The sequence below is a fragment of the Struthio camelus genome, chromosome 4 (assembly GCF_040807025.1).
Source record: "Struthio camelus isolate bStrCam1 chromosome 4, bStrCam1.hap1, whole genome shotgun sequence".
NCBI classification, from domain to species: Eukaryota; Metazoa; Chordata; class Aves; order Struthioniformes; family Struthionidae; genus Struthio; species Struthio camelus.
The window spans coordinates 59,786,728-59,801,625 of NC_090945.1; the positions used below are offsets into that span (position 1 = coordinate 59,786,728).

At 39.0% G+C, this 14,898-nt stretch overlaps 1 protein-coding gene across 1 annotated transcript; it reads left to right on the forward strand.

Annotated features, from left to right (window-relative positions):
• The first annotated feature begins 1,812 nt into the window (after window positions 1–1,812).
• Window positions 1,813–14,541, forward strand: YIPF7 (Yip1 domain family member 7). The gene is made up of 5 exons (XM_009673429.2): window positions 1,813–1,928; window positions 3,728–3,894; window positions 5,368–5,513; window positions 10,027–10,208; window positions 14,379–14,541. The coding sequence occupies exons 1-5, from the start codon at window positions 1,813–1,815 to the stop codon at window positions 14,539–14,541; spliced, it is 774 nt and encodes a 257-aa protein (XP_009671724.1).
• The last annotated feature ends 357 nt before the right edge of the window (window positions 14,542–14,898 follow it).

The following is a 14,898-nucleotide window of genomic DNA, read 5'->3' on the forward strand; positions in this document are numbered from 1 at the left end:
AAGGACAGGCCCCGGGAATGGTGCCCCAGCCTCTAATGGCCAGGGGAGCTTGTCCTCTAGGGCCTTCTCTGCTTTCTCCACTCGCTATTACAGTCCTGGGAAGCGTCCCATTCTACCCAGCTGATGGGCAGGTCCCACTGCCGGGCGCAGGGACAGGCTTCCTGGGCTGCCTGCGGCCCCCCGGCCACCCTGCAGGGACATCTCCTGGAAACATACCCCCAAGTAAATGTATTTATGCTGCTAAATTTAACAAATGTTAACAGGTATAGTGTTAAAACTGCTTCATACCTAACAGCTCAGCTGATGAGAGCTCCAGCACAATCTTTTTAAATATCTACTTAAGGCACAAGTTCTAAACTATAATCTTGATTAACATTGGTGTTAAGTACATAGAAGAGTATTTGTTTATTTTACTTTTCTTTCCTTGAAGATTCCTATCCTTTTCTGCTTGTTGTTGTTAATACTTTTGCATGTGTTGTTAAAGGCTGTCCATGATACTGACAGTTGTTGCTTCTTTTCCTTCATATGCATCTGTTCAAAGATCAAATTTAGAATCTTATAAATAGCACTAAGGTCATCCCTGTTAAGGGAAGAGGATATTTTAGGTGTATTCCAGCATGTAAACTCAACAGAAGGGATTTTTCATTGAATACATTAAAAAGTAAGTAACCTTAACTCCAAATTTTTTGAAAATAAATTTGTTTTCTGAACTGTAGCACACGAATTTTAGCATACCTGGTAAACTGAAGGCTTGAGTAATTATTTTGTTCTTTATAGCTATAGCCAAAAAACATTAAGGACTTAATAGATTTGAACTGCAGTAGGAGAGGCACCAACTAAAATTTTCTAAGATTTATTCTATGTAAAATCTTTATTAAATGCATAACTGGTGTGAAATCTCACATAAAATCATATTAAATTATTTAGTAAAATTATTTTGTATGAATTTGTATTTACAATATAAAAATATTTTTGTAAATTTGGAAATCCTGCATGAGCGGTCAGCAGTCAAGAAAATAATGTTATAAAACTGCTACTTGGACCTGCTACCCTAAAAAAATGAAGGAGATGGGTTCCCACGATTAGCCTGATTATAGGACGTGATTGGAAACTATTGAATATGCAGCATTAAAAGGTCCCTGATGAAATACTGATCGTTTAACTTTTACCTTACAAAGAGATTTGCAAAGATCTTTTCTGTAAGCAGCACGTTGTTAAAAGAAATCACATAAATTCTGTGAATGTTTTGTATTTTTCAGTGTTTTAGGATGTTCAGATATAATATGGCAGATTAGAGTAGCTAAAAATAGGAACTGTCTGTGAAACCCAAATACTTTTTTAAATGGTAAGAATTAATCTAATTAATTTCTAAGCATTCAAACATGGTCACTATTTTTTTTAATAATAGGAAAATGAACTGTATTTAGAAAAAAGTTTCCTGGGTACATCTTCCTTCAAAATTACTAATTACTAAGTCATTTTTGATAGCATTAACAAGAGAAGAAGTCGAGTAGAGTCAAGTGGAAGACAAGAAGTCATTGAAGATAATAATTTTTTTTTCCCATCCCTATACCACCAGTAAACTAATATACACTAGCATGGTAGCAGAAGATTAATTTTTTTTGCTGTAACAGAAGAAAGCTGAGAGTCCCTTTTTGTCACTTGAAATTATCATGAGTTTCTACAAAAAAATTCTCTTGTGTTTGTGGCTTTAAGATTTAATATTTTAATTTCAGTTTAAGACAACTGAAAACATAATAGCTTGTGTGTTAGGCTGTTTTATCAACATTTTAAATCTTTTTTCTCACCAGAATGTCAAATTTCGAGCAATTTCATTCAGACTTTTATCAGTCCAGTTATACTATAGATTACCAAGAAGATGGTTACAACAGTTATGGGTCTAATGAAAATCTTTGTGGAAATAGAAGGTAAGTGTGCTAAATTAAAAAAAAAAAAAAAGTTGATGTATTTGAAAACTCTAATCAATGAATGACAAAAAATAGCCTATAATTGCCAAAAAGGGATTGAGTATTCAATGCAGGTGAAGTTTCAAGGGACAGGTACAGGCCATAGCAGTAGAATGACCATAGGAGCCTCACAATCTGATTTCTTTTTCATGTTTTCCTATTTGTGACTTCTGCCCATTACGTATGCTGCCCGTTGGAAGGGGGTACAGAAGGAAGGAAGTTTTAGGTGCTTCCCCTTATGGAGATTTCTACACGTAGCTCTGCTGTACGAGGTTGAACTTTGCTGCAGCCTCCTGGTCCTGCTTTCACCAGCCGGGCAGCAGCCAATCCCTACTGCTGGCCCCGGGGCTTCGCAGAGGGAGAAGAGCTGCTGGAGATCAGGTCAAGCTGAGGATGTGATGTTTCTCCCTGCCACCCATTTAGGTCCCTTGACCAAAAAAAACCGCACAAACAAACAAACCTTCACTCTACAAAGCGACTCCGTCACCACTGCCCATACACACACCCCGCAAAGAGCTTTCTGCCAGACTGCGTTCACTCATTGCTGCCTCCCTCCCACCCTCTCTCCTCCTAATCTTACCGCCAGCTGTGTCTGCTGTCTCACATCAGCTGTGTGGGAATGCAGCCAGGGAGCTTACTCATTTTCTTTATTGTTCTCCATGGAGACTGTCCTATCCTTATGGAAAATCTCAGGAAATAAAGAATGGTTTGGGGTAAAGTGTTGAAATGGGAATGAAAGGATGTGAGACTGGCCTTAGCTCTCCCCAGTGATTCCTGGGCTGCTCTATATTACCATTTTTTCCTCTCTGTGCATTGTTCTGAATGTGTAGCATGACACTATTAATCCTTGCTACTTCCCAGCCTTCCTGTTTTCTTCATTTCGACTATCAACTCTTTGGAAGTTACTGGCTATTGTGTACATACTAGTTTTAGTCAACTCAGAGTCCAAACTTGGTTTAAGCCTGCAGGTCACACATAAATTTAATTATATATACAAATAATTAGGGAATTATAGAAAATAGGTCAGGAAAGAACTTCAAGGGATCATGTAGTCTTTCCCCAAGGCAATATCATTTATACCTAAACATTTCCTTATAAATGAGTGGGCTCCATATTAGTTTCATAAATACAGATGTAACATGTTATTTGCTTAATTTAAGTGACTGAGCTTCACATTGTTAATGCTGTTTATTTTTTTTCCACGTACTGCCGGAAATTATTTAAGCTCCTTGTCAGATTCAAGGAAAAAAGTTCATTTTTGTATAAGTATGGCTCTTTCATTAGCAGTATGGGCATACGCTGGCAAGGTCACCGGGCTGCGCGGTGGGAGTCGGAAGCGCCTGCGGTTTGGATGTTCTCGCAGCTCCCAGATTCAGTGCTCAGCAAAGGCCTTTCACCTCGCTCCCGACCCAAGGGCCCTTCCCTCCTGCACGGCGCCGTGCAACGGCGGGTGCAACGGATGGAAACGTGCTGGCAGGACTGGGAGCATCCCCAGAGTTGGTGGCGTGAGCTGCTGGTGGGCAAGGGGCCCTACAGGGTTTTGGAGCAGTTTGCGGTAGCAGCGAAGGGAAGCAAATGTGTTGTCAGCAGCTGGCCGTCGCTCCGCATGGCATGAGCTGCACATGCACGATTTCCGGATCTCACAAGTTGAAAATAGTAGAAAATTTAAACCATGGCACACCAGTGAGCGGCTTTAAGCTGTGTTGTGAAGTCTCTCCCTGCCATTACTTGTTTGACTGACGATTCACTTGTTGTTCTAGGAGCCCGATAGGAGAGCAACCGCAAGCAGGGGCTTTTGCCCCTTCGGAAATCCTTTTGTCTTCGCAGAGCTACACAGGTCAGATTTTGCAGCCAATATACAGCCCCAACGCTCTCTCGCATGTTAGTTACGCTGACGGTTTTGATGAAGAGCCTCCCTTGCTGGAAGGTAAAAATAAAGCCACAGGCAATGTTTGTGGCTCCTGTGGGTGCGTATGCTTTTGCTTGCTAATTTGCGTCAGTCACTAGAGAAACTACAGCAGAATTACCAAGTCAGGCTGTTAGGTTTGCTGCCGCTCTGCATCCTGTACAGGTTTTCAGCCAACACCCCTGGTCCCCAGGCCCACATTTTCATATTTGAAATCTGCACGGAAAATAACAGTATTAATTCATTCTTACGGCATGCACTTTACTACCACTAGATGACAGCATAACAGTAAATTTGCTTGCATTTTTCTGAGTATTTTTTCCATTCTTTGTTTACACTGTGTAATAAAATATATTAGAATACCTATAATTAATAAACACAATAATCCTGTTTGCATATCTAGTAATAAATTTAGTAGTTTGAAGATACTAAATGGCTTTGTTTCAATGGAAAAAAATGAGAAAGTTGCATACTTCAGTTATTTGATCGTTTAACTACATGAACAATATTATTCTTTCTTAAACACATGCGAACCATCCTAAAGATAGTGTCTGATTTGGAGATGAACACTCACTTCAGTTTACAAATATTGATGCAATATAAAAAATTAGGCAACCTGATTGTGACTACTTCAGCATAATGTAGTAAGTGCCTATTCAGCCTGCTTTTGCATATTGGAGGGCAAGTGGATTTTTACTACTTAAAAGATGCTACTACTGCCTTAAAAATGTAGATCAACTGTTAGATTTCTAGCTCTCAGCCCAAACATTGCACTCCACAGGCAGCTCCCCTGTGAAAAGGCTGTCAGGATGTTCGTATCTGTGTACCAAAGACATACATTTTAATACAGAACAACTTTATTTATGTAATGTTTTGGCTCAGATTGAGATGATAGATGAGCTAGAATAAGGTAAAGAATGGTAATTTGATCTCCAAATGGATCTAACACGTTGTCAGTCTCAGTAATTCTGGCATCCAGTTTCAAACCAAACCTTTTCACTTGCTGGTGCATCACAGGAAAAATGATTACTCTTGCAAACTGAAATCTTTCTACAGAAGTTGTAACAGAAATCTTTGCCCCACTGAATTTAATGGAAAAATACCCACCGACTTTAAGGGGGGAAGAATTTTGTTCTGTCTCCAGTACTTACTTTTCAAAAGCAAAAAGCTTATAAAGCACTGCAAAAGTATTATTAATTTCCCTAGAAGGGAAGAATGTCATTTTTAAGTGCTTCTGGCAGTTCAGCCTTAAGAAACATCTCTTGTTAGATTTACCGGAATTAAAGCATGTATCTCTGTCTTCACTGTTCCAGAGGGTCTTGAGTTCTGCAGTTACCGTTAATTAGCATATTTTTCAACATCTAAGGTAGTACGGCATTAGAAATATATATGTATTAAATATAGGATAATATAGGATATAATATATATTTTACTCTTCTGTAAAAGTATTGTTTTCTTGTAAGCAATTAACATTCCTGGAATTTATTGTTGCAGAACTTGGGATCAATTTCGATCACATATGGCAAAAAACACTAACTGTGCTAAACCCAATGAAACCTGCAGATGGCAGCATTATGAATGAGACAGACCTCACTGGACCTATGGTTTTCTGTTTGGCCCTCGGAGCAACACTGCTGCTGGTAGGATGCGGTATAAATCCTAAGAGATTACTGTTCTAACAAGCAAATGCCTAGGTGGTGATGCCTGTGAAGTTTCAGAACTGACATAAAATGGGTCATTTGCTGCTGTTTGTCCTGAAATTGTGCAGAAAGAAGTCTTCTTGCTTTAAAGTGTATACATGAAGTCTAAATGTGATGTAAGTATAATATAGGTGAAGTGTATTATTTTCAGTGGAAGTACAAGACCATACCGTGTTTTAGGGTAGCAACAAAGGACAGATTTGCATAATGTGTATGCTAGGGAGGCTCTGAACGGTTGAGGCATGGCCCTATGTACTAGGTAAGGACATAAGCAGGAGTTTTTAAAGGAGGGAATAAAAAAGGCATAGCAAGCCAGCCCACTTTTTCTAACACTCCTGCTAATATTTTGGAATTATAATCTCTCAGTGCTATTTTGGGGAGAGCAGAGATACCAAACAGTTCTCCTCTTTAACTGAAGTGAATCCAGAAAGAAAATAAAAACAATCTCTTTTTCTTTTCCTCTTCAGATTTGCAATACCTTCCCATAAATTCTGCTAGTGCTTTCTTCTTTTACATTCTTTTTCTACTCCCTCTGCTACACAAACTATGGTAACCTGTATTTAACCTCCTTCCTGCATATGAATATAGCTTTCCTCCAGGAGGAAAGTTGAAGCACAGATTGTACGCTACTCCAAATTCATCTATTTATCACTGACAACAGGGGCTCTCCATTGCTGCTGAAGTACAGTGCCGATTGTCGGCAACCATTTATCAGACAGGGATAAGGTGGGACCATTCTGGCAAAGGCTTTACTGCTCTAGCAGCTGAGGTGAGAGAAATGGGGCTCTCACTCTCTGTTTCCTCTGTGATAAATAGTGCTGAACCAGAAGACTCTTACAAGTTCTTACTCAATTTGTAATGTCTGTGTAGTACCTAGAATGTGCAGATTGCAATATAAATGGCAAGTATTATTATTTATGTTCCTATAAAACTAAAAATCTTTTAAAGGAATGGAAGCAGAAGGAGGAAGGGGAATTAAAGGAAAAGAAGGTGGGAAGCAAAAGAAGAAAGGCTGTTTTCCACCTAGAGAAATAAAGGTGTAAGAGATAAAAAAGGAAAGACAGTGTTTAGTTCCTATAATTAGAATAAGAAAAACGGAAGGAAAGCTAAAAGAAAGAAAGAAAGAAGCAAAGAAAGGAAAGAATGTTCAGTGTTGATATTGCTCCCTGGATAGCCAACAATTATAATGAATATTAAATTATCGTTACTGAAACAGAGTACTTTAGCTTATTTATTGTTCTAGCATATTAAATGTAAGCGTCATTAGGAAAACATCTGTTTTTAATGCTCCAGTTTTAGGCTGGCAGAACTCCTCTGAGCCAGAGTGTTTCCACCACAACTTCACAGCAATAAGTTTGCGGGATTTCCGTGGGCCATTTTATCAATTCAGGCTGTTCGTTTTTATCTTGGATGCATTTGAATAGTAACGTGGCTCTTCAGCCGTGTAAGCCATGATACCTTCTGTACTTGAATAATTCTCTTCTAATAGCACCAGGAACACAATTTGGTTGAGAGTTGGTTTCCAAAAATAATTTAAATTTTTTTTCAGCTTTTTTAATATGGAAAAATATGCAAAGATATTCTTGAAATGGTAGCAGTTCTTTTGGAGCACTGAGAGAATGAGAAAAGGATTGCTAGCCTGGCAGTAGGACTTTCTCATGCTGGTATAAAACAAAGCAGCTCCATTACAAATAGAAAAACAACAGCAGTGCGAAAGTTAGCAGCAGCTGAGATACAATGCCCCGGTCTCAGCTGCTTTGCGTTTTATGTAGCCATTCCTACAAAATGAGATTCTCCATCCACTTCAACTAAGGATAGTAATGCTCACTCTAGGCAGATGCAAACAAGCACACAAGGTCTGACTTTCTTCTAACCTTGTTCCTTCTGCAGGACAGATTTAGTGCTTTCAATTTATCAAAGTCTGTCAGACTAATCAAGCTTGATTCTGGTCTTGCTTACATCACTGTGTATTGGGAGTATTCCCATGTGAGTCAATATATTTACATAAGTTAAGTAAGACTAGACTTGGAAGAAACATGTTCAGCTGAGTTGTTCGGCTTTTTTTCTCTCTCATTCCTCTGCACCACAAATGAAACTCATTTCACCAAGCGGAGATTTCATTTAGCTGCTAACCTCCCTTCATCTTTGTCTCTGTAATTTGTTAATCTTGGAATAAGTGGCGTTGTGTGGAATTAAATGGACGGAAACAAACAGTCTAAAATATTAGCTGATAATTGTTATATCTATTTGATATATACTTTTCGTAGCTGGTCTACAGTAAACATTGCCACAAATAGTTACAGATGTTAAACTCACTAGAAATCTTTAATGACAGCATTTTAATCTGAGATAGTATTGCTCTCCCGTGCTATTTCTAGCTATCATTAATTTTATTTGATGAAGCAGTTTTTCCTGACTGTTTTATACTAGTAGTATGTAAATGCAATGGTCTCTGTACCGGAATAGGAAAATTTCTCATGCTGTTAGTTCAGGAGTAGATTAGTCCTTTATGGTGAAATGCACTGTGAGGGAAAAGGCTGACACTAGGGCCGTTGTGAGGGTGGAGGCAAGCTCACTGTACTAACCCTGAGAACGGGAAGCAGCCGAGAGCTCAGCACAGGCCCAGTGAGCCAGGTCAACTTGGAAAGCAGGATAACCACATTGATGTAGTACTGTAAAAGGGAACAGGTCTTACTAACTCAGCCTTTCACAGAAACATGCACTGCTCTTGGACCGCAGCTGGTAAGTTGAGCTGGCCCCAATCTGCAAAATCAGGACTTTCAGCTTGTGTCAGCACTAGGTTAGGATCTCTCCACAGCATTGCTTTCTATCTGTCCAGCTCAAATACTGTTTGCATTCCAGTGATGAGTTTCCACCACAATGGATACAGGGAAGGGGGAACAGAGAAGCAGGGCCCACAAAGATAGTCGTTTTCCTGAGGTTTTGTTAAAAAGTGTGCATGAGCTGAGTAGGAAATCTTGTTAATCCTCCTAAACCATCATAGAAGAGAGAGTTGTAAATGTTCCAAATTGTGAAAAAAGCTTCAACATTTCCACCTTATCAGACACAAGAGAATCTGACCATGACCTACAAAACAATTAGGAAACTAGGACTCTATTAGTTTTGATTCTCATGGGGCTTATTACATGAAATGTATCATGTGCATATATATAAGCGTGTGTACGTATATCATGTGTGTATATAGGAATATGTATAAGCAACCTGTGTTTCAAGTATGTATGTTACATATATATTGCTATGTGTCAAGAAGGTGATGCATTGTGGCCCTTTGTTTTGAGAATTTTACTTCACTGTCCTGAGTTAAATCCTATCTCCTTCACAAATGCATATTATCTTTAGGATACAAACTTCCAGCACAAAACAAATGAAACCACCTTCATCCCAGATCTCTATTTCTGATGTGTGGATGTCAAATCACGATATTGCATGGCTTGAATTCAGTAGTTCATTTGCTAGAAGCTTAAAAAGATAGAAAAAGATTTAACAATTGTTAGTGTTCACTTTTGGGAATGAACAATGCCTTCATGTCAGAAGGTGATAATTCTCAAAAAGGATGGCAGGAGCATGAAAAAATTGGTGGTGCTGTGGCCACTGTTGCCTGTTGTGCTAGCTTATTGTATAAATTAGAAAACATCAGTCTTCAGGCTGTCAGGCTGGTAACTTTCATAGGCACTAAATTCACACAAAGGAGTAAAACCTAGAAAAAAAAAAAAAACCTCAAGAATCTTTCATTCATCTGAGCAAAAAAGAACATCAGCTGACAGTTACTGGTTTATGGAGAAATGAGTGTGTTGTATTGATCTAACCACAGAGATGTGTCAGTAGCAGCACTCCATATACTGAGCTTGCGTTCAGGAGCAACCCAGTGGCTTTCTCATGATAATCAAGGGGAAGAATGGACGCATTCACCCTGAGAACCACCATAAGTCCAGCAAAGGTTTACCAGTTTTTTGCAGGCCTGCTTGAAGCTGGAGGTTTGTAACAAAGCATGAAGCATATCAAATAAGTGGGCTCATCATTTTTCTTGGGACACTTTTGCTCAGTCGCATGTATGTGTATTGCAGAGATTTTCCTGATACTCAAATGTGTTTTCTGTGTCCATAATTTCTTCTCAGTTTTCTACCATTTAGCCTTTCCCAAGTCTCCCTAACCACTTCATGTTCTATTTCAGACACCAATTACATTAAGACTTAGAATCAGCCTTATAACTCTAAATTCAGCACAAACACATTCTCACAGTTTTACCTTGGAATATTTTGATGTAAAAATCACCCAAAAGTATCAGCTGGGGTTCATGTTTGAACTGATGTACCCCTAAAGTGAAGAGAGAATGGGTGAGAACAAGAAAAAGACCTAATGTTTGCCTTCTGTCTTCTCCTACCGTATGGTGATCACTTGATTCCTGCTTTATGCTTACTCATATATATTCCAGGCAGGAAAAGTTCACTTTGGCTACGTGTATGGCATGAGTGCCTTTGGGTGCCTTGCCATGCATGCGCTCCTGAACCTGATGAGTGTCACGGGAGTCTCGCACGGTTGCGTTGCAAGTGTTCTGGGCTACTGCCTGCTGCCCATGGTGATCCTATCCAGCTCTGCGGTCATCTTCTCTCTACAGTAAGTACCAGTGTACGGTAACAGAAATCATAAGAAGGACAATAAGTAGGAAGGTTAGTGCTATGCAAAGCATTTAATAGATGAGGAGATGTAATGAATTTCAGCTTTGAAAACTGTAAAGAAAAACACTTTTCTGTTAGTGTTTGCAGGTGGAAATGGCCAAAACTGAAGAACGAGAAATGGTCTGTTTTTGAAGGGAGAGGTGTATGTTCATTGTAATACAAGTCCTTAAATCCAGTTTTTTCCACCTAGATTGAAAGTGACTTTGATTTTTGCGGAGGCACCAAATGTGCTGTTTGTTTTCTGGAGCCAACAGTGGCCAAACTCAGATGTCAATTTTAAAAGCCACTCCTAGAGTTTGGTTTGCATAGCTGGTTCTCCCATTCCTTCCCTGTTTATAACACCAGGCTCCCATCCTTATATTTCCTTTACTTTTGTAAACCCACATCTGTGGGACATAATGAAATAATCTGCCAACCCTTAATGACTTGGACCAACAGAACAAAAGCTTTAAGATGTAATGAAGTCATGTACTCTAAGGTATAAGTAAGGTGTAATTGCAGACCTGAAAATAACTTTGAATACTTTGAAAAACCAAATGTACCTGTTTTGGGGGTGGGGGGAGGGGAGGAAGGCTGCAGTAGTAAACCTTTGTATAGGAAATGTGTGTGCAAACATCTCCTTCCTCCTCAGTCTGTAAGCTCTTGGAGATATGGGCTGTGTCTACCTCCCTCTTTACATACTGCAAGGTACAAAGAAGCTCCAAATCTTGCCTGAAAGCCTTCAGCAGCACTTCTGTACATCATTAATACATTCATTTATTTCTAGTTTGACTCTCCTTCTTAGTTTTTGTTGTTCACTCACATTTTTAACACTCCAATTTGTAAAGTATGGGATGTGGCAGCTGTCTCTGCTTGTTAAGGAACTGCCCCACTTAAGAAACTGTCCCTGTTTGTTTTCTTTGGAAAAGAAGCAATTGTATATAAGTATTTATTGTTTTTTTTAAGGAAACGATACGGTGGGGTTGAGATTTTAGTGCAATCTTTGTTGTGTGTTTCCATGGAGCTATAATGCATCAGCCTGACCGTATTTCACGTGTTGGAGTGTTTCCTGACAAGGCAGGGAGGAGTGACACTGAAGGAGCCATTCACTCTCTGTTCTTCTATACTACCCATGTTTACTTGATTAACCTGTTTAATAATCCATCCATATAGAAGGTGCAGATATGTAATCATAGGACAGATGGGCCTTACTCAAAACCAGCTGTTACAACTGTGCAGGGTGCTGTTTTCCGTATCAGGAAATCCCCAAGCATGCACACAGTACATTCGTAATATGCTGTGAACTTACTGAAAGCACATGTTTTTAAAAAAAATCTAGAAATACTACACTGCTATAAGCTTTAAAAAATTAACCATTATGTCTGAAATGAATTGATAATGTTAAGTGACTATCCACAGGATTCTTTTCCCATTCACTGTGGGTAATTGCTTGAACGCCGTACGTATCAAGGCTCTCTCTTAAGAAAATGTTGTTAAAAAATGGCAACTTTTGAATTCAATTTTTTTTATCATTTTTAATTTTAAAAGTTCTTTACAATGGCAAAGGAGAAATAATAATGTGGTCATTTTTTCTCATATCTATTAAAATGTTATTTTTGTTAATTTCAAATTGTAAGGATTTGACTGACTTCAATGTTTGTTTTCACAGAAAATGAACCTAAGATTATGCATATATGTATTGCAGAGATAGATGATAATCTAACTGAAAGCAATTTTTTAAGTTTTTTTAATTTTTACAGACAGTTAATGGCCATTTTCATATTTTTATGATTTGTACAATTAGCTATTTCAATGTAACTGTGAATGAAGCAAAATGTGGAACACATTGGGTGTTGAATGATGCAAAAGAGAAGGCTAATTTTCTTATTCAAACCTCTATGAACCAGATTGTCTCAAAGCTTTGTTTGTGGCCATCTATGATGATATCATGCCTGATCACAAGTTGTTTAGGCTCCTATTCTAGGACAAAAAGATCAGCAGACTTTTTAAAACAAAACAAAACAAAACAAAATCAAATCCCTGAATAGAGTGGCCATCGCATTTACTTGACTAAATGGTGAAGGGAACGAGTGTAAGAAGGGAATTCTTAGATCCAGCAAAGAACCGAATGGTGGCGACATCTATAGGTCGTCAGAGAGAGGAGCAGGGGTCCCGCTCAGGTCTGTCTCCTAAGTCAGTCCTTGTGTCAGGACACCCTCAGTACTCCTGGTCACTGTGAGCATGACATCTGCCTTCTGCCCCTCTCCCATGCTTGAGGATTTGGGCCTCATGGGCATTACTGGCAGAATCCTCTGAAGCGAAACCACTCTTTTTGTCAGTAATATGCTGTTAGACTGAGGGCTGAATTATTAAGTGCACAAAAGCATCTCTTGGCTCCAATATGAGTTTATGTCACCTTTCCATCCCACTCACTGCCAGTCCTGGAACAAACCTGGAGAGGCCACTAGGCCCTCAGTGCAAAGCAGAGCAGCCACGGCTCTAAATTGTGCCACCTTGTAATAGCACCCTAAAGGGTCATCATGATAGCTGAAAATTCTCATCACACAGTATGTTCCTGTTACTCCCTATCCCTCTGCCAGCCTGGTTATCTGCTCAAAGAGCCATCTATACCAGCTTTGAATTTCTGGCTAGCTATTTAAGTGAGCATCTTGGCAGCTCCTGGAGCAGAGGCCAGGAATTTGGTCTGAAAAGCCCCGTGTAATATCTCTGAATGTCGCTGTGTAGGTTCAAAGGAACACTTAAACTGAGGCTATAAAATCATATGGTCTTTAATGTTTCGTTCTTAATGGGCTGAAGTTGCAATGAGATGCTGAATCACCTTAAAATCCATTCTCTCCCTCCTTTCCCAAAAGTCCCAAGAGTTCAGGACACAAAATACCTTATAAGCCTGGAAACTGCATTGCCAAGAAATAAAGTATAATTTTATGTGATGTAATTGCATTAACTAAACTAAGTCAATTAAATAAGAGAGCTTTACTTATAGTGGTTTAGTTGCAATAACAAAATTAGTGGCGATTATTTCTGCTAGATGAACCTAAGTAAATATGCGTAGTCTGTTTCTCCCTTCGGATTCTGTTTCGCTGAGACTTGGTAAGAATAGAGTGCCAAAAAGTCAGTTAGCAAGTGGCAGAGGTTCATTCATTTTGAAAGTCCTTGAGAGTGACACAGGGAAAGTGCGTAACACAGTCGATCTCATTATGTACTTCAGCAGCATATTATGTGCATGATCTCATGCATTTTACAGAAGCAGACTGAAAATACAGACTGCAAATAAAGCATATGCGAAACATTATTTATTGGCAAGATCATATTCCTACAGGGCTTAACAGTGAGCTCTCTGTAATTGGCAGGAATATTTCAATGTGCTTTTGATGATAGTCCCATAATCATCAGTTCTCCAGGCCACCCTGCACCTGAGAACTGGCACAATCTAACTTGAGGAGAGTTCAGCTGTCACAGAGAGGCTACACAGAAGCCCACCGTGCCGTTCATTATGCAGAGAAGGGTGCCAGAATGAGGGAAAATAATATTTGGAAAATGTGCTCGTCAGTGATTCTTTCTCTGGCCCTTACTTTCCACTTGATATGCACACCTTTTTAAAAGACCAAAGTGAGCTTCCTTCTGCGATCCAGTCAGCACCTTTTAGCATGAGCAGCCGAAATGTAGTCCTTGAAGAGATGCAGTACCGCTTCCTTTGAGTTCAAGCACGTTTAAACCCTTGCTGCACTACAAAAACACATTGTCCACTGGTCATCAGGCTGCCTGATGGAAGATCGGCTCTGTAGTGTCATTTTAAATCTCCATATTGATTTTGGCTGCATTAGGATCTTTGCTACCCTAAATATCTCTGATATGTCTGCTGGATCACCAGACGGTTTAGCTGGAAACGCACTAGTCCTTTCATCCGTACTGAAGAAATTGCTTTTTTGTTTGCTGTTATTATTTTGTTTCTCAAACTTAACTTTCATTATGTAAATCAGTTCTTGGTTTTGCCAGCGGTGATCATCTTATCAGTAACAGATTGCTAGACGTGAACTAGAATCTGACCAGATTTAATGTTGCATACACTAACAAGTGGATTCTCTTATTTGTTTTGTTTTTCTCACAGGGGGATCCTGGGAACTTTGTTAGCTCTGTTTATTATTGGATGGTGCAGTCTGTCAGCCTCCAAAATTTTTACCTCCGCGTTGGCCATGGAAGGACAGCAACTTCTTATTGCATACCCATGTGCTTTACTTTATGGACTTTTTGCACTCCTAACGGTTTTCTGAGATATATTTTGTGGTAGCCTTATTACAGTCTGTTTGTGCTTGTTCATGGGGTTAGGGGTTATTTACTTATTTTTAGATTACCTAGAATTACTTTAAGTTCCATTAACAGAATTAGATTATACTATTTACCTTTGATTTGCCTAAAGGCTGATAATGAAATAAAAAACCAAACTAACAGGAAGACAGCTGCAATAATGATGTTTTAAAGTCTTACAGCTTAAAGAAAAAACACTTGTCTTCAGAAGGTAGTAAAAGTGGAAAATTACAAAATAAATGGTAATTTAAAAAATTCTTGCCTTCTCAATGTTTTATAGGGTTTAATAGGTAGAATATGTATATTAGCGAGTAACGGGAAAG

Excerpts from the sequence above, each read along its gene's own strand:
- YIPF7 (XM_009673429.2), top strand. The coding sequence starts at position 1,813 with ATGTCAAATTTCGAGCAATTTCATTCAGACTTTTATCAGTCCAGTTAT. Across the intron at positions 5,514-10,026 it reads TCGGAGCAACACTGCTGCTG|GCAGGAAAAGTTCACTTTGG; the intron begins GTAGGATGCGGT and ends TATATATTCCAG. Across the intron at positions 10,209-14,378 it reads GCGGTCATCTTCTCTCTACA|GGGGATCCTGGGAACTTTGT; the intron begins GTAAGTACCAGT and ends TTTTTCTCACAG.